At 41.7% G+C, this 19,284-nt stretch overlaps 1 protein-coding gene across 6 annotated transcripts in view; it reads left to right on the forward strand.

The window, feature by feature from the left end:
- The window catches only part of DNAI4 (dynein axonemal intermediate chain 4), a 148,170-nt gene that overhangs the window by 94,609 nt on the left and 34,277 nt on the right, over window positions 1-19,284 (forward strand). For 5 of the 6 annotated variants that reach the window (XM_085885781.1, XM_085885784.1, XM_085885780.1 and 2 more), the window contains 4 exons: window positions 566-717; window positions 2,688-2,851; window positions 7,993-8,114; window positions 13,349-13,522. In XM_085885781.1, the coding sequence (XP_085741907.1) occupies window positions 566-717; window positions 2,688-2,851; window positions 7,993-8,114; window positions 13,349-13,522 (612 nt within the window). The remainder of the gene's footprint in view (window positions 1-565; window positions 718-2,687; window positions 2,852-7,992; window positions 8,115-13,348; window positions 13,523-19,284) is intronic. The other variant, XM_085885783.1, reaches the window with a different exon arrangement.

Here is a 19,284-nt window from a genome sequence, read left to right on the forward strand (position 1 = left end):
GAAATCACTTCTCATACCCTCAAAGTTTGCCCTCCGAAAATCCAACAACCGTACACCACGATTCCAAACTTCACATCTCAACAATACAATTGTGCTGACTGGTTGTGTTTGCCTCACCAGATGTTATCCGACCTCCACCACCTCCACTGCATTGGGATCATTACTAAAAAAGAAGTCTTTCACTGCACTCCCCTTCGTGGAGTTTTCCACAAACTGTAAAATCCTTGTCAAAATTGTACTATGGAAAAGAGTTTAAAAAGAGCATTATAACTACATAAGGAACCATATATTTAAATTAGTAGATAAAGATATGACAAATCAGGGCTGTCCAATTCAAATATATCTCCTGGTACAAGGCCTGAAAAGATCTGCCAAAATTAGTTCTGGGAGAAACAGAAACTAACTTAAGTAAGATTATGAAAGACAATTGTCTGTATAATTTAAGTGAGATAATTTGCTCATGAAGATTTCTGTCCATCAGTATTAAATACCAAACTCACTAATTTTACAACTGTCAGCCTTCCCCTTTGATCCCACTACCCCCACCCCTTCTTCTTCTCACCAGTGGCCAGAGCGTGTGTATCGTTGTGAAGCTGGTGTCACAGCCATTGCCTTCTCCATCACAGACCCAAATCTTCTTGCTGTTGGTAGCCATGATGGTGTTATCTCCATATATAATGTCCGGAATGTTGCCGACATACCTCTGCTAAGCACCAGGTTAGTTTTTAAACATTAGTTTAACATCTGGTTTTTTTTTTGCACAATAATTAAAGGGAAACCCAAACGCTCAGACCACCTTGATGTTAATCTATCCCTTGATATCCTGCAAAATAGATATGATGTGTCATTTTCCGAATTATAAAGTAGGTAAATTTGCGGTTAAAAGTCTAAATCTACTTCGTCATATTTGCTGACATCACACCCAGAAGTAGACCACCAGATCCGTATTGTGTAAGGGTTACATCGCGGTGCGATTTAACTCAAACGCCGAAAAAATTTTGATTTTATTCAGAGGCAACCATATATTCGGGGGCAAACACATATTTTAGGGGGTAACCCCCCCTTAGAGCCACATTTTTATAATGTCATGAACAAACTTTGGCACTTCATGGGTGATGAAGGTTGTCGTGATGTTTCATCAGAATTGTGTGTATTGTTTGAGACGAAAGCAAATACCTATTTGGGGAGGCAACCCACTCCCCACCCCATAAACTCCCTCTGTAGAACCCTTCAGACCCCTTTTTGCGTTTTTTAACGCCATCACGGGTGATGAAGGTTTTGGTCAAATTTCATTAAAATCGTTCATGTAGTTTCTGAGAAGTTGCAAGTATTTGTGGACAGATGGATGGACGGACGGTTGGATGACACACCATCCCATAAGCTCCCCGGAAATACTTTGCAGGTTAGCTAAAAACCATCCCTGGGAATATTATTACAAACAAACTACAGTTGGAAGCTCTCCAGATCTCAGCAACGATCCTAAAGAGAGCCCTCAGCACAAAACTTTGAGAACAGAAAACATCACAGCTTGGTCCATGAATCATGAAGATGAGGAGGAGATTGGGACCATACTCTGTGCAGTGTTGGTGCAAGTCGCCGACTCTGGATCCAGCAAAAGAGCCCCAGATCATCCTGCCTCCTCCTCCATGTTTGACAGTTGGTGTCACACACTGAGGAACCATCCTTTCGCCAACTCAACGGCATACAAAAACCCTGCATGATGAACCGAAATTTTCAAATTTTGATTCATCGGTCCATAAGACCTTCTTCCAGTTTTCAGTAGTCCACTGGCGGTGCTTCATGGCCAAGGAAAGCCTCTTTTTCTTATTTTGCGATCTTAGCAATGGCTTTCTTATTGCCACTAAACCTGTCAAACCTGCAGCTCGAAGTCTTCTCTTCACAGTTGAAACTGAGACTTCCTTACTTCGACCAGTGTTAATCTGTGCTTGAAGCTACTGTCCTGTGAGCCACCTATCACACAAGCTGTTGACTCAGAAACTTGTCTTCTGATTGTGTTGGGGCTTTGAGTCTGCCAGACCTCTTCCAGTCAGAGTTTCCTCCCGTTTCCAAGTGCCCTTTGATGGTGTAGGAAACTGTACTCAATGACACCTTGGCTGCTTTGCAATTTCTCCAAAGGAAAGACCGACACTTTTTAATGGTTATAATGGTCTGTCTGTCTTCCTTTGTTAATTGTCTTTTTCTTGCCATTATGATAGCAATATACTACTTCCTGCAGTGCAATATTGTCCAAATAATGCTTCAGAGGGTGTGGCACCGCAGTCTGTTCCAACACTGCTTTTTTACAAGCAGAGGGTTTGTAACTAATCAACAAAAGTTGGGACACCTGTAGGAATTGTTTGCATCAACTTTCAAGGCTTAATTTACTTCCATTGCTGCAGAACAGCGGCAGTTCCTAACCCATTACTTGTTCCTTGAAAAGGGCCCTTTTAACAATTCTGAAAGTTACATTATTTCTCAGTTTTTGGTAACCTCACCTTTTTTTCACTTCTGACAGTTTACCACTTAGCTTTGTACCATTTCAGGTTATTCACTGTACTTAAACTGCTTAAATTTCAGTAAAAACTCCAAAAATGGGGGGTGTTCTAAAACTTTTGACCAGAAGCATACCTTCCACATCCTGACTGATTTAATCATTAACAATGTCATCCTTTTCGTGTGTGCAACAGAGAACTACCAGGAAGACACATGAGCACCATATGGGACCTGTGCTGGGTTGATACAGAACGAGGTGCTGACTTGGACAGAGTTGACTTGAATGAAGACTTGGTTTCTGTATCTGGAGATGGTCGAGTCACCAAGTGGATGATTCTTAAGAATCTGGGCTTCAATGGTGAGTTTCTCATGTGCTTTTCAACCATTATATGATGTAAATGGTATTGCTTCACTTGTATAAGTTTATAGTACAGCTCGCTAAGCTTTAGAATTATGTTTATTTCTTTACAAATCTGGTGTGAGCAATGTAGCATTTCCAGCTGAGCACATAGTTCATAATGTTGGGATCTCAGTTTGAAATACCCTATGCTATGCCGTGATGATTTGTCCATCTTTCACTAATGTGAAATTTGTCAATCATGAGATTGAAACTTCTTTTGTAAATGTATGACATATACGTGGGTTTATAATTCCACAGATAGTTAGTTAGTTAGTTTCTCCCATTCCTCTTTTGGGACATTGGACAGCAAATTGTCTCCATTGCATTCAGTTCAAAACCAACTCTTTCACTCCGCTCCAGGTGGTTTCTCTCTCTCATTTAAATCTTCTTTGATGGTACTCCTCAAAGTCCTTTTTGGCCTCCCATTCTTCCTTTTCCCAACAGGTGGAGCCAATTCAATAGGGATTCCAGCAGGTCACCTCTCAGGCAGCCGTGGGACATGACCTGCCAAACTCAGACATATCTCCATCACAATATCACTTCGGCACCATTGTCAAACTCTGTGCCAGCACATTCTCATTGGTGACGTGGTTTCTCCAGGTGATGCCCATGATCTTGTGGAGACATCGCTGATGAAAGAAGTCCAGCTGTTCCATGTCTCACTGTACTGGCATATATTGCCTTTGGTCCCACAATGCTCTTGCAGAGACAAAGCTTAATGGGTGTGTTGATGGTGGTGGACGTCCATACGTTATTTAGGCTCTGGAAGACTGAGGTTGCTTTTCCTATTCTTCAGCAGATGTCAAACTCAGTATCACCATCCACAGAGATTATGCCTTCTCAGAAGGCAAAATGGTTGAAATCCAGGTCCATCAGATGATGTTGATGTCTTAGTATGCTGAACTCTGGTTCAACCATCACCTTCTTTCTAAAGAAGTCAATGAACAAGAGAAACAAGAAGGGTGATAGGATGCAGCCTTGGCAAACTCCTGTGGTATCGAAGGGGACAGTAGTGTCTTTGCTCATCCTGACACAGCAGCTGAAATTGTAGTAGAGCACACCGAAAATGTTAATGCACTTCTTGGGGTTGCCATAGTAGTGAATGAAGTTCCAGAGAAACTGCCGGTAAATGCTGTCAAAGGCCTTCTTGAAATCGACAAAGTTGATGAGAAGGGACTTTTGGTATTCTAGTCTCTGCTCGATAATATTCCTGATAGTGAAGATCTGCTCACCACATGACCTTTTACTCCTGAAGGTAGATCCTGTGGGTTTTAGCTCTGCTCGAAGGGCACTGTGAATTTCCACCTTCAATCTATTAAGAAGTACTGTGGATAAAAACCTTCCCCTGGACTGACAACAATATGATTCCTCTCCAAATGTTGCAGTACTTGAGCTTATGCTTTTCGGTATTTTGAAGATTACTCCCTTTCTCCAGTCATCTGGAAATCCTCCACTGTCCATGTCTTGTTGAAGAGGTCATTGAACCTAGCTACAGTGACGTTCTTACGATGTTTCAGCATTTCTGATGGAATTTCATGGAGTACAGGGGCCTTGTTCTTCTTCAGATTCTTGACTGCTGTCGTGATGTCTCCAACATGACATGCTAACAAAAAACGTCCAGCCTCTTTGCCACATTTACTGTCCTCTTCCTTATTTCACTGGCATACATTGCCATTGGTACCATGATACTCATTTAGAGATGAAACTTCATGGGACTATTGATGGTGGTGAACATCTACACTATATATATATATATATATATATATATATATATATATATATATATATATATATATATATATATATATATATATATATATATATATATATATATATATATATATATATATATATATACTTTATAATTCCACAGTAGGCCTTGAGAAATTCAAATGTACAAAGGAAATAAGGCACAATGGAGAATGATAATTCTGTAGTTGGCTTAAAGACAGCTTGGATACATTGTCTTCCTAAAATAGATCAGAACGGATCGTGATTGAAACAGAAGCTCAAGCGATTGAAACTCTTCCATTGGCTAAGGCGATGCTTTTGGGCAGAGGGGGTAAAAGTGTATGTTTTTCCTGGACTGAATGACATGATCAGATGCTAGTCCATTTCTCAGACTGGTGTCTGATCCTTTTGATATCAGCAGAGAGGGTTGCAGCTGCTGAGGCCCTGCTGTTGGGGTGGGTGCCTACATACATACTGCACATACATACTATGGGAGCATGTGCCACAGCGTGTCACTGCGTTCACATTTCGCCGGTACACCACGGACCTCTTTCTGTTCATTCCCCAGGCATATGCCTGGTCCATCCCCATCTCTTAGGGATAGGACATTCCAGGTACACACCTGAAGGGACCACTTCGGGTTAACCCGAGGAGACTGCCATCTGGTCGAGAGAAGTTGAGAGAGAAGTAGCAGAATGTCCAAAATCAATTGACTGGAACAAAATCCAAACTAATGACGATAGATTTGGGTGTTCGATTCATGGAAAGACGATGTTAGCTGCAATGACTGATCCATGATCTTGTTTAAAATTGGGAGTAAGTGTACTGGTTTGAAGATGTGGGGATCCGTTTTTGCACACTTCTTGTGCATGGGAGTGATGCTAGCTATCTTCCAAGCAGATGGTAGTTGACTTAAGGTGAATGTCAGGCTGAAGGGGGCATAAATAGAAAAGCGAGAGCAGCAATGCAGGATTTGAGAATATTGGCACTGATATCTGAGATCTTCCATATAGCTACATCTTATATGACCCATCACATTATGTCAACATTTCACCATCACTCTCCTAACAAGTCAAGAAGAGCTTAGAACGACTTGTCTAATGCAAGTAATGAAGCATCTTCTCTCTATACATGGATTTGACTCGTAATTTTGATTCCTGCATTTCCAGGTTCCGAAATAGTGACATTGAAGGAGTTTCTCTTTGCTCAGTATTTATTCTTGTGTTATAATCAGCATTACCTCTGTCACTGAAGGTGGATGGAGGTTGTGTTTTCACCCCTGTCTGTTTGTCTGCGAGCAGAATATCTCAAAAATATATGGACTGATTTGGACAAAACTTGGTGGACAGATTGGGTGTGTGACAAGGATGAATTGATTAGATTTTGGTGAAGATCCGGAATCGGATCTGAGAATTTTTAAATTTCTAAAGTGATTCTTGGGAGATGGAGCCAAAAACGATATACCGTGAGACCATGGTTGCCATCGGAGATGCGTTCCTGAAAGGTGCGACAAATATCAAAACGACATAAATCAAAGCAATTTTGCTCATCATAATTAATTGAAACATGGGTGGATGCATTCCTAAATCCGAATGTCACCAGTTCACAGATTACATTTCACTTTTTAACCTTAAATTATATTACCCTATTTATTGGTTAATGACAGTTATATTCAAATACACATCAATAAATTTGAAAAACAATTACCAGACATATTTAAATATAAAAAACCAACCTCTTCCAGAAGAGGTCGAACTTGGCAGAACCTCTTCTTCTGCTTCCTTCTTCAATAAATGTCGGCATTTTTATAGGTGGTATGCACTGTAGTCATAGGCAAACTTAACAACCTGACGGCATCAACTGCATGTTTGCCAGCATCCATTCAATGAATAACATCTAATTTCACTTCAAAGGTAACACTTAACACTGTTTCTTCGCCACTCTACAGCGATACTTTTTGAAAGAAGTGTAGCCAAGGCAATGGCAAGGAAAACACAACAATATATAATTTAACAAATTTCATAGTGAACTAGAAGTCAGAGGCATAGATGTCTGGAGATACAAAGAAAGAATCAAATGATCATAAAGCTTCACTTCCCCATCACCATACCATATAGCCATGCAAACTGGGTGACTCCCCACAAAAAGCACCCACAGTGCAATATAAATATACTTGCACAGTTAGCACAAGTTCCTAATTCTTACCCAGATAGAGAGAAGATTTTCTATTGTAATAACAAAACATATACGGTTTTAATGGTTACTGATGCTAAAGTTATTTACCTCAAATGATTGAGGAGTAACACCGAAATAGTGTGTGACTGAGCAAAATGACAAAGTACCCTCCAGTTCCCACTTGCATGCATTCAAAACAATATAATAACCTGCTCTTTGCTGGGCTGGCGCTCCAGATCACATCTGTCTCTCCTGATTCTGTGGAATCCATAGTTCTAAAAATTATTGGAATCTTCTGTGATGAGACCAATGCACAAGGTCTGTTGCTCTCATATCACAGGCAGGTTGATGGTCTCCCTGTTTTCTTCCGTCTATTCTCCAACATTGTTCCCTCTGCTCCCTCAGTCCTCTGAACCTCCCGAGCAACTCCAAAATACCCCTGTTCTGCTAACACTTATAAAATCCAGGTTGATTGCACACCTCAACTCTTTTATGGCTCACTTCTCCCATCCATAGAACTGCCTTCCAAAGACTTTTCTGTCTTGCTCGTCCCTCCAGTAGTTCGAGCATGGAGTGCACCACCATCTCATGTCATCCCCCATCCTGACCCATGATCTTTATTATAACCCAACCCTCTTACTTGCTGATTTCAGCGTTTCCTCCCTCTCAATCTCTCTCTCTCTCTTTTCCTTTCCTGTTCATTATCTCATTGTCAGTCGTGCACAATAATTGATCTGATACTGCGCAATAGTTGCCCCGCTACTGCACTGTCAATTTAAGCTTGCTTTTCCATGACCCTCGCTCTTGTAGAAAAAAAAAACCATCATCAGTGTCTTCGAAAAATTAATCAAGAATGTAATCAATTATGATCTGCTTACTTATTACAGGCAAATCATTTATTGAATGCATAACGTATATAGAGGAAACCTAATGGCAATTATATGTGACTTCACTATCCTACAATTGTTTGCCTTTTCTCCTACCAGGGTTGTCAAGGATTGTTCCACAATTAATTTAGCTGTATAATGATAATCATAACTTTATTTCCACGATTACATTCTGTGGGTTACAACTATGATTACCTGTGTTAGCTTTGTATTTGCAGTTCCTCCTGCTTCTAAGCAAATATCTGCAGAATACTATCTCAGAGAAAAGTTCTGAGATGCCTTTATTGATTTTTTTGCTGCTCTCAGAAATGATGCAACTAAAACGCTCTCGCCACAAAACGTCAAAGATTGTAACTGGAAAACCGAGACATTGTGAAGTGACCATATCTCACGTTACTGCTGGCTTCTCCATCCATTTCTTTCCTAAGGTGAGTGATGAGCACCCAACAACCACCGCAACACAAACCATCCATATACACGGTGAAAAAAAATTATGGAATCATAGTTTAATTGTGTATTTTTGTTTTTGTGTCACAAAATTCCAGAATCAAAGGCTTATATTCCAGAAAATGTTCAAATTGTTATCCGTGGTGTGTTTTGCATTTATAAACTCGGCGTTTTGTAGTTTCAATGACTGCATGCAGTGTATCCATACTGATTTTGGTACATCCCTCTGGAATTCATTCTTTCAATGCCTCTATTGTTCACGGACGGTGGCATCCACAACAGATTTCCAATGGCACTACAACAAAAAGTCTAGAGGAGTCAAGTCTGGTGATCTAGGGCAGTGGTTCTCAACCTTTTGGAGCCGCGACCCCCCAAAAATTTTAAGTTGGAATTCACGACCCCCCTCCCGACTCACACTTGAAACACACTGCAGTGACGTCACGGAGCGCATAAAAAAAATCCACAGTGCTTGGAGCACATTAGTCAACGCCGAGGTACTGCCAGCTGTTAAAACTAAACAGAACTAAACTAAACTAAACTGACATCACAAATTAATTATTTACACTCTGATGTATAACACAGTAAAAACAGCCAGCCACATTCATAAAAAGGCTTCTGTAATTGCAAAGAGCGGTATGTAACCTATTTATGCACGGGACACAGACAGGAAGATTGAGGGACCCTCTGCTGCAGACAGAGCTTACTATCACACATGACAGCGACCAGACATACACAAACCATGCATTACTGACTAAAAATAAACAAAAAACAAAACAACAAAACAAAAACTAAATCAATTTGGCGTTACGTACAGTTTTAAATTTTATTCAAGATCTGACAGCACAACTCAATGTGAAGGAGGCAACAGGACTGCTTTACAAGCTGATGGCGAGAGGCTATTGTCATTCATTCTCATATAGCTGGGCCTGCAAAACAGCTTTAGGCACAGTGCAAATACCTTTCAATGTCCCTAGAGGCTTATTATTCTCAGTTCATTCACAGTTCTTATAACAGTTATGCCTGTTATAGGCTTGTAGCCTATTATCATTCATCTCATTTTGCATTTTCCCCTTTATAACAACGATTCTCAATGCGTTTTCAGTTTTTTTTCAGATTGAACACAATAATTCAGATAATACTGACTCACAATAATTGAACACAATAACACACAATAATTCTTTTTTTAACAGTTACATCTGTAAAGGCACAGGCTTGTATTGTCAGATAGTATTCACTTACTCATTTTCGTGGGATGGCTGCGCCTGTTTCTTTGAACAAAGCAGCTGTATTCTTGGTTTTAAGCTGGAGACTGCCACACGAAGATCATCCTCAACTCTAATGAGCCGTGATCTGTATTTGTTCTTGATAAATGTCAGTGAGGAAAAGGTCTTCTCACAAAGGTATGTAGATCCAAATGGAATAAGTATATCAATTGCAGCCTTTGATAGTCCTGGGTATTCTGCGGCCACTGACAGCCAGAATTCCTCCAGTGTAGATGAGGCAAAAGCGGTCTTTAATGTGCGGTCAGAGGAGAGGTCCAAGAGCACATCCTCAAGCTGCGATGACAGGTGTCGGGCAGATGAAGTGATGAAAGGCTGGAGTGTCCAGTCGTTTCTCTCTGGGGTGTCGTCTTTTGGGAAGTACCTATTGAAGTGGCCAAGTAGGCTTCTGAAGTGAGTAGCAATAAGTCCTTTTATTGTTTGGATGCTCATGTCAAATTTGTCCATGAAGTCCTCGAGCTCAGGGAACATTTCCACACTGCCTTCTTCGACTCGCGCTGCCCACCGCTCAAGCTTCTTAGTAAACGCTGTAACCTTGTCAGAAAGCGTGTGGATATTGGTGTTTGGGCCTTGGAGAGACAAGTTTAGACTGTTCAGTTTATCAAATATGCCTGCCAGATATGCAAGGCCAGTAACCCATGTGGGGTCAGTCAGGTGGTCAGCGAGGGGGGAGCCACAATCTGAGAGGAAAATGCGAACCTCCTCACGCAGTTCAAACAGTCTGGTTAAAACTTTCCCCCGTGATACTTTCCCCCTCTGTGTGAAATAGTAGAGATTCGTGTTCAGATCCCATTTCCTGGCAGAGTTTGGCAAACAGTCTGGTATTCACCGGAAGGGATTTGATGAAGTTCACCACTTTAATTGCTGTTTGGAGAACATTGCGGAGTTGTGGCTCGAGGTTCCTGCTGGCGAGGGCCTCTCTGTGAATAATGCAATGACTGAATTTGACATGCGGCACCACTTCCAAAACTTTAGCTTTCAGTCCCCTTCTTGTCCCCTGCATGGCAGCAGCTCCATCTGTGCACACAGAGATGCAATTTTCCCAACTTAGCCCCTCCTCACGCATTTTACTGTCCAGTTTGTTAAAAATATCACGACCAGTGCAAGTTCCTTCAAGTGTCGAGCAAAACAACATATCCTCATACATTTTCCCCTCGTAGCTGTATCTTGCAAAAACAAGTAACTGTGCATCACTGGAAACATCCGTTGTTTCGTCAATTTGGAGGGAAAATCTTCCACTTTTGTTCACTCGGTCAATGAGATGCTCTTTAATGTCGTTGGCCATTTCACCAATGCTCCTCGCCATTGTTTCATTAGACAGTGGAATAGTCTCAAGTGTACAAGCTATTTTTTCACCATGCATAGCTCTGGTCATTGCTATCGCTGCTGGGCAGATCAGGCTCTCTGCAATAGTATGGGGCTTTTTGGATTGAGCAACCAGGTATGCCACTTCAAATGAAGCCAACAGGGCTTTGACGGGGATTGTAGAGTGCTCATGTACAGTCGTCTTTTGGCTCTGTAGTTCTCCCTCCTTATTACGAAAAAAAATCTAATGGTTTGTCAATGTCGGATGGGTGTTTGGTTTGTAAATGTCTCTTCAATTTCACTGGTTTCAAGCTTTCATGAGCAAGTACTTCTGAACACAGAACATACTGTGGATATTCATTTTTGGCTTGGCATGTGAATCCGTACTGCAGAAAGTCAGTCTGATATTTGTGACGCTTGTTGGAGGCCAAATCTGCCGCCGGCGCCTTACGTTTTTCAGTTGAACTTGTAACAGTTGGCCCACCTTCACATGTGTCGTCTTGGTCCGCATCTTGAGCTGGCAGACGTTTTTTGACAAACAACCGATCCATATTCAGCCACTTTGCCGTAGTTAGCTAGCACTAACATTGACTTTCAGCACCCGCCACTGTGTCTGTGTCTGTGTCTGTGTCTGTGTCTGTGTCTGTGTCTGTGTCTGTGTCTGTGTCTGTGTCTGTGTCTGTGTCTGTCTCTGTCTACACATACGCGCGCACACACGCACACGCACGCACGCACACGCACGCACACGCACGCACACACACACCCACACACACCCACACACACACATTTCACTTGCTGCTCAAATCTGTTTCATAATGACTACATCATAACATTGGTATGGGAGATTTAATTGAAAAATCATTTTCAAAAAATATTTATGAATTTCTTTATAATATATTTGTTTGTTTATTTGTTTTAACAACCTTCCCACGACCCCCGAAAACAATCTTGCGACCCCCAGGTTGAGAACCATTGATCTAGGGGGCCATTCCACTGGTCCACATCAACCGATCCATCATCCTGGTATCATGGCATATTACCGATGCTGAGTTACCAAGGCAAAATGTGAAGGTGTCCCATCCTGCTGAAACCATAAACGTTGTAACGTTGCAAGTGGCATATCGTCTAAGTCAGGCTCTAAGACTTCATTCAACATTGCTCCATATGTTTCTCTGGTTACAGTAACTTCAAAAAAGTATGGTCTGAGTAAGGTTATTCCATGGATGTCACACCAAACCATTACCCTTGGATCATTCTGAACATTGGTAGCTTCCGACCAATTGGGGTTCTCATTCGCCCAGTAATGGCAGTTATGATGGTTTACCATTCCACTGAGTTGGAAAATAGCCTCATTACTAAACATGATATCAGAATAAATTGAAGGTTGCACTAATTCCTGTAGTGTTATCTAGTCACAAAACTCTTCATGTCTGTTGCAATCATCCCCGTGAAGCTCTTGCATGCATTGGACTCTGTAAGGGTGGTATTTGTTTCTCTTTAGAATGCATGCAACAGACATGTGACTTATTCCTGATTCTTGACCAATTTTTTGCGTTAATCTATGGGGGATCACAGCAACATTTGCTAAAATATCTACTGTGTGATCAGGATCCGCACTTGAGCGCGGATGACCACTTCTTCGTTTATCTGCCACACTTAAAGTTTCACAAAATCGTTTCATACTTTGACACTGTTCCTTGTTGAGGCATGGGCTTTGTTGGATGTTGGTGATGGAATTCTTGACAAATTTCTCTCTGGCGTAAACCTCCAGCATGTAAGAGGATCAGTTCAGCTTTGTCTTGCATAGTGTAATCCATTTTCACAGGTACTATCCTGAAAACAAAACAAACCAATTAACCAATGATTCCAGAATTTTTCTACATCCTGTAAAACAACCACCATCCCTATACAATTAATCAGCTCTAAATCAATCAATTTCCTTTTTAGTAATTTTTATTTAGAAGTGAAATCTCAAAGCACTTTACAAAAAAGGAAAAGGGAACAGAAGAGAAATTACAAGTGCAACTGCATGAAGATGGGGATTTTAAGAGAGATTTCAAAACTAATAGTAGAGGCTCTGAAAAGTTTAAGAGGCAGAATTTCTACAGTTGAGGAGCATATCTGAAGAATGCTCAATCACCAAAAGTCTTCATCTTCATGTGAGGAATTAGCAGGAGATTCCCATTGTCCGACAACAGATTTATTTTATGGGTGTACGATGTGATTAGGTTAGAAATATAAGCATAAACCAATTTATATCTGACTATAAAGGTAATTTTTGAAATCAATGAAGGTGTACTGAGGGCCAGTGAAGTGTATCCTGGTTTGTATTGCTCTTTATTACTTCACAAATATACAATGGCCTATTTAGCATTTCTATCTGAGCACAGGCTCATGATGTTAGGATCTAAGATTCAAATTCCATATGCTATATTGTGATTTGTCCATGTTACACTTATGCCCCCTGTAATTGAGTATCCATTACCCAACTTGTAGTTTTGAGTTAGAGGCTTAACTTTTAAAGTTATGCATTTAATAGGGCCATTACAAAGTAAACTGGTAATAATTTAATTATCAATAACATAAAACAAAGGAAAGAAGATAATGAACACATTGATTGTGATTTTCAGAACAGCACAAGTGGCTCCATCTCCAGGCTGTGCTGCTGGCCTAACATTCCTGCTCATGTTCACTTCCCTCTGCAGGATTCTTCTACTTACCTGGTAGGCACTGAAGAGGGTGTGATCCACAAGAGTACATCAGCCTGCAATGAACAGTCTGTGAAATATTACTGGGGTCACAAGGTGAGGCCCTTCATCAGAGGAAATGAGAAATAAGGTGCGGCTGACATTTTATGAAAACATGCTCTTAAGGCCCAGGTCACATTTGCCACGGCGGCCGTGGGGTCTCCAAAATCTGCGGCCACTAGCAATTATACGGCGGCCGCAGTATTTCCACGGTCACACAATGTAGCAGTCACATATGTTTTTATTTTTCGGGTAGCCGAATGGCGTATTTAGAAATAGTGGAGACCAAAAAACGTGGGGGTGCCCTACGGTCTTTGATTTGATGTCGCACGGTGACCTTGGGGCGTCGCTGCGGCGGCCATAGAATTTTCAAGGCAGACGCAAGGTGCCCGCAAGGCGACCGCAGGGGGACCCGAAGGCGAACGTGCGTCCAGACGGACGGTAACGAGTGGGTATATATACCAGTTCTTTTTTACTGAAATAAAAATATACCAGTATATATAACTGAATATACTATAACCATAATATACCGTGGTGCCCCCAGAATCTGAACGCCCCATTGTTTGAACAAATTGGAATCCGAACAATTTTTCGAGAAAATTTTGCCCTAAAATTCTAATACATTTTAAAAAAACCGAACACAACGTGGCGTTTATGTTTGTTCATGTGTCTCCCCCACCTGTTCGAGCCGCATCTTCGCGCTTTGTTCATTCAGTTCATCGGTGGAAGTACTCGTGAAAGCATCTCTCGTGTGTCGATCGATACTTTAGGCCTCAGTCACATTTGCTCTACGGCGAGGATATGGCGGCCGTATGCCCTCTGAATTGACAGAAACGTGCGGCGGCCACAGAGAAACTGAGGTGGCCTCAGGGTGGCCCGACGCCGTATGGCTATATTTTACAGGCCGTAAGGTCGCCGTGGAATTATAACGCGGAGTTATAACTTTTTTCATTTCTACGTTCGCCGTAGAAATTCGACAAGCCGAAACAAAAGAACTGGTAAAAAAAAAAATTAACCCATTCGATACCGTCCGTCTGGCCCCATGTTCGGCTTAGGGCCCCCCTGCGGTCGCATTGCGGGCACCTTGCGTCTGCCTTGAAAATTATATGGTCGCCGCAGGAACGTCCTAAGGTCACCGTGCGACATCAAATCAAAGACCGTACGGCACCCCCACGTTTTCGGTCTCCACAATTTATAAATACCCCGTGCGTCTACCTGAAAAATAAAAACATATGTGACTGCTACATTGTGTGACCGTGGAAATACTGCAGCCGCTTTATAATTGCTAGTGCCCATACATTTTGTAGACCCTCCGGCCGCCGAGCCAAATGTGACTTAGGCCTTACCTCGTGTTTTCACCTTCATTTGTGATGTTTGTTTTTTTAATAATCTTGTGTTTTAATTAAAAACAAAAAAGTAATCCGATCACGTGGTGTGACGGACTGTCGGGCAAGGATTGAATTTCACAGCAAAACCAGTTAAATTTGGAATATCCATCATTACGTCAGCCCGATGCGTTTGATGAAAGTGATTGTGGTTCTGCGGGCATCATGTTTGATGAGCTGCCCCGGGGGCAGCGCTCTCGCAGAGTGCGCGAGCGATCGGAACCCAGGACGGAGCTCGAGCCTGTGTGGAAACTTAGATTGGTGATTGTACCAGTTTACATACAATACACCACCACCGAAGGTCATTTACTCATCTTATTTTACCTTAAACATGGGGAATTTCAGTTTAAAGTGTCTTGAAAGTGGGTTTTCTTTGGGTCCACGAACGGATTAATTCACTCCATTATTTCTTATTGGGAAAATATTTTTGGAATCCGAACTTTTTGCAATCCGAACAGCCTCCCGGAACGAATTAAATTGGGATTCTGGGGGCACCACTGTATTGGCAAACACCTATACTCCGATCTCTAGTGGTAGCGCACGGTGGACGCACGGTCGACGCAGACTGCCACGGAGGCCGTACGTAGGTGCACGACTGGCGTAGGGGAACCGTGCGTCGACCCTGCGTTGCCCGCAGGTAGTCACACAGACCGCAAGGCCACCATACGGCGACCGTGGATATAGTGCGGCTGCTGTAATTTTTTGGGGGTTGGGAAAATTCATTTTTCATTGATAAGAGCTTACGGCAGCCGCACAAATAACGCAAGCCCACCGTACGCCCTACGTACGGTCGACGTGAAACACATCTACACCATAGCTTGGCTTGTCAAATTGCTACAGCGAACGTAGAAATGAAAAAAAGTTATAACTCCGCGCTATAATTCCACGGCGCCCCGACGGCCTGTAAAATATAGCCAAACAGCGTAGGGCCTCCCTGAGGCCACCTCAGTTTCTCTGCGGCCGCCGCACGTTTCTGTCAATTCAGAGGGCGTACGGCCGCCGTATCCTCGCTGTAGAGCAAATGTGACCTCAGCCTCACTAAAACGAGCAATCGAAGATTGCAGACCCTCGTCAGGACTTGTTTTGTGTGGTCTTACCGGATGTATTTTATGGACAATTGCATTCTAATTGTACTGTACATACTTTATAGATATACAAGTATTCAAATTATTCATACTTTATGGATGTACTAGTTTGAATAAAATAACGTCTTCTACTGGCTACCACTGGGTGGTAATTGTGGCCTATGTTAGCACATTCAGTGCAGACAAACAAATAAAGCAAGAGACATACACAAATGGAACCAATGTCAATACCCTTGCCTCTGGTGAAGGCAATTATCAACCTATAGCTGATAAAATCCTTTGTTTGTCTTTTCCTCTGCAGACCGATACCATTATTCCCAGAGACGAGTAGACAGTACCATTGTCATTTGGGTTTTTGATGGACATGGATTGGATTTTTACCAAGTGCGTGTAGTGCAAAGTAGAGTTAAGCAATTGGTTCACTCTGTCTGTCTGTCAATCTATGATCGAGGAAAAACTTAATTTCAATTGGAATTTATATTTTGAACACTACAGAGCACAAATTAGACCCTTAATCGGAACACGAACCTGCTGTTTTGCAGTTCTTTGGCTCTGAAATTGACAAATTGTATGGAATCTCATCCCAATTGTGCATGCTTACTGAGAAGTAAGTTAACTTTTTAGCTTAACTAGAATTGAACTCCAGACAAGGTATTATCATTGTGCACCATCCATGTGTCCATCCATCCAACTGTCTCTTATTTTGACTTCTTCGGCCAGACCATCCATCCATCCATTGGGACCATACTCTGTGCAGAGTGTTGGTGCTGCCTAAGCAGTCTCCTTGGCTATTGGGCACAATCCTTAACAGGTTACCACTCTGACACAGGATACCAGCAAGCTGGCACTTTTTTGATGACTCCGCCACTCCGCCACTTCGGCCAAACCACTGGGCTGAAATTTGCAGCAACGTTCAGCTCCTGACTGATAATGGGGATTGCAAAGCTCGTTATGGTCACTTGAGTTTAAGTAGGTCAAAAATGGCCGAATTAGTAAATTTCTTCAAAACCTTCTTCTCAATGACCCACCAGTCAGAATGCTGCCAAATTTAGGTTACAACATTAGGCTAAGGCCCAGATAAACTTCAGGTCCAGTGGTCCTATTTTTTAGTCTGTCTGCCTGGCAGTCAAAGAAAATTGAAAATAATTCTCAACAGGAAACTTACTGTTTATAAAGGGAACAAACAGCCACAAATAACGAATTTAACATGTCAAATAAGGTGGGGAAAAAGAGGGTGCATCAATGATGGTAAACATTCCATGCAATGTTTTTTTTCTACAGCCTTTAAAACCTTTATTTTATTTTAGTTGAATTATATATTTGCATACTAGAACACAAATCTCCTTGTTTGCACTTCCAAAAACCTTTAGTTTAGCAATATTTGTGCAAAATTTTATGCCGTTTCGACCCATTAAATTTGCTGCTCATGCTCTTAGGGTGGGTAATATCGAGATTCTGACAAAATGGCGGTGCCCAGCGATTCAACACCTGAGCTAACTTCGTCCAAAAGATCTGTTTGTTTCAGTGCATCTATTTCTCAAATATTGTTCCAAAATTGACAGTTTCTCCGAGATAAGTTGGCAGAAGGTTCAGCTCTGGACTGTTCAGTTTGACTCATCGGCTTCATGTGATTACCATCAACACTGTTTTTCAACGTTCACAAACAAAGCTAATATAGATTGTGCTCAAAATTGCAAAGCAAGAGTTAGAAAGACACTTGCCATGTCCCTTTTCTCGACTGCGTGGGGTAAGGTGTTCAGTGTACTTGTAGTTTTATCAACTAAAAACTGTAGTTTTATCAACTAAGCAGAATGTATCAACGACGATTAAAATGCATAGACTTCACAGAGACAAACCATTCCGACTATAGACTAAGCAAGAATATACAATCATGATTTCTAATTCAAGGGAAATAGCAACTGTACAGTCTTCCACAATTCATCAATATCAGTAATATAGTGGATCTTGCCATTAAAATTGTGGATAGGATTGATGGATGGTTACATTTTACCACTTTATCATAAAGTATTTTGTTATTTTGATTTACTTTGTTCATACTCTATCTGCATGAGCACTAGTTACTTAAAACTTGTCACAACAGTAAAGGCTCACACCTAACCTTTCCATCGCAGTTATTGGGTTGCATTCACTCGGAAATGATAGAAACAGCTCATGTTGTACTGATTTACCTTCCTGAGGAGGGATTTCAGTTGGTTGTTCCTTTAAGTCATCACCATTTTCCACATAAATTTCTTTTCTCATGTTCCGCTCTCACCATTTGCTATTTGTCATTAGTGACAGTTCTGTGAGTGAGAATGATAAACTTTTGAAAAAACACTACCCTGAATAGAAATGAGCAAAGGAAATCAAAAGGGGTGACACTTCTGGGATCTTGTTTAACATGCAAAATATTATGAAACTTAAGATAATGAACAGTGCTGGTTTGTCTATGCAACTGTTTACATTTGATGACGCCTTTAGCAAATCAGTTTCCTTTTGGATTATGAGATTTTGAATTATGAAACAACTTTAAAAATATCAACATGTTCAGTCATCTGTTTAGTTTACTGTAAACTGGCTATTTATAAATTTGCTGCGTGGACAAGCGACCTCCTGACAAGATGTAATCACACCTGAGTTACCATCGCACACTCAGAGCTTAGTTTCTCACAATCGTCGCCGGGCAGTTGTCACCGACTTGTGATCCATTGGGGGCTAATTCCATGGAAATTGGAAAAAAAAGACAACAATAAATTTAAACCTCCAGGGATCCCAAATAAAACTGTTTGTTTGTGAGCCAAAATGGCTGCAACATGAGCCAAGCCATTGTTTAAGAAATAAATAAATTATTTCACAGAACAGAGTATAAATGCAATTTCCAAAACACGAAATCACAACCCCCAAAGCAGTCCGCAAGTGTCTGCCTCCCGAGACTCACCAATCACATGCCACAAAGGTATCTGCCTCCTGAAGCTCACCGATGATAGGCCACAAAGGTCTCCACCTCTAGGGTCTCTGCTCCCAGGGATTCCACCAATTGCAGATCTCAGGAGTTCTCCCAATAACAGTTGTGATGCCTCATGACTCCCTGTCCTGAGATCTTCATGAATTTCCACCCTGCTACACCAACCAATCCCATACCGAGGTCATCAGGAATCCGCACCCTGAGACCTCCACAAATTTCTGCCCTGAGCACATTCACCAATCCCAGGTTTGACAATGAAAAAAATCCCCATCTCTCACCCGCTGATGGACAACTGGAAGGGGAGGCATCATCTCCCTGTGATGGGGGGAATGTGATGTGTCGCTCTAAGCCCCTCACCCCTGCCCATCCTCACCTATTTTACAT

The sequence above is a fragment of the Eptatretus burgeri genome, chromosome 6 (assembly GCF_056783735.1).
Source record: "Eptatretus burgeri isolate ZD-2024b chromosome 6, Ebu_testis_v1, whole genome shotgun sequence".
Lineage (NCBI taxonomy): Eukaryota > Metazoa > Chordata > Myxini > Myxiniformes > Myxinidae > Eptatretus > Eptatretus burgeri.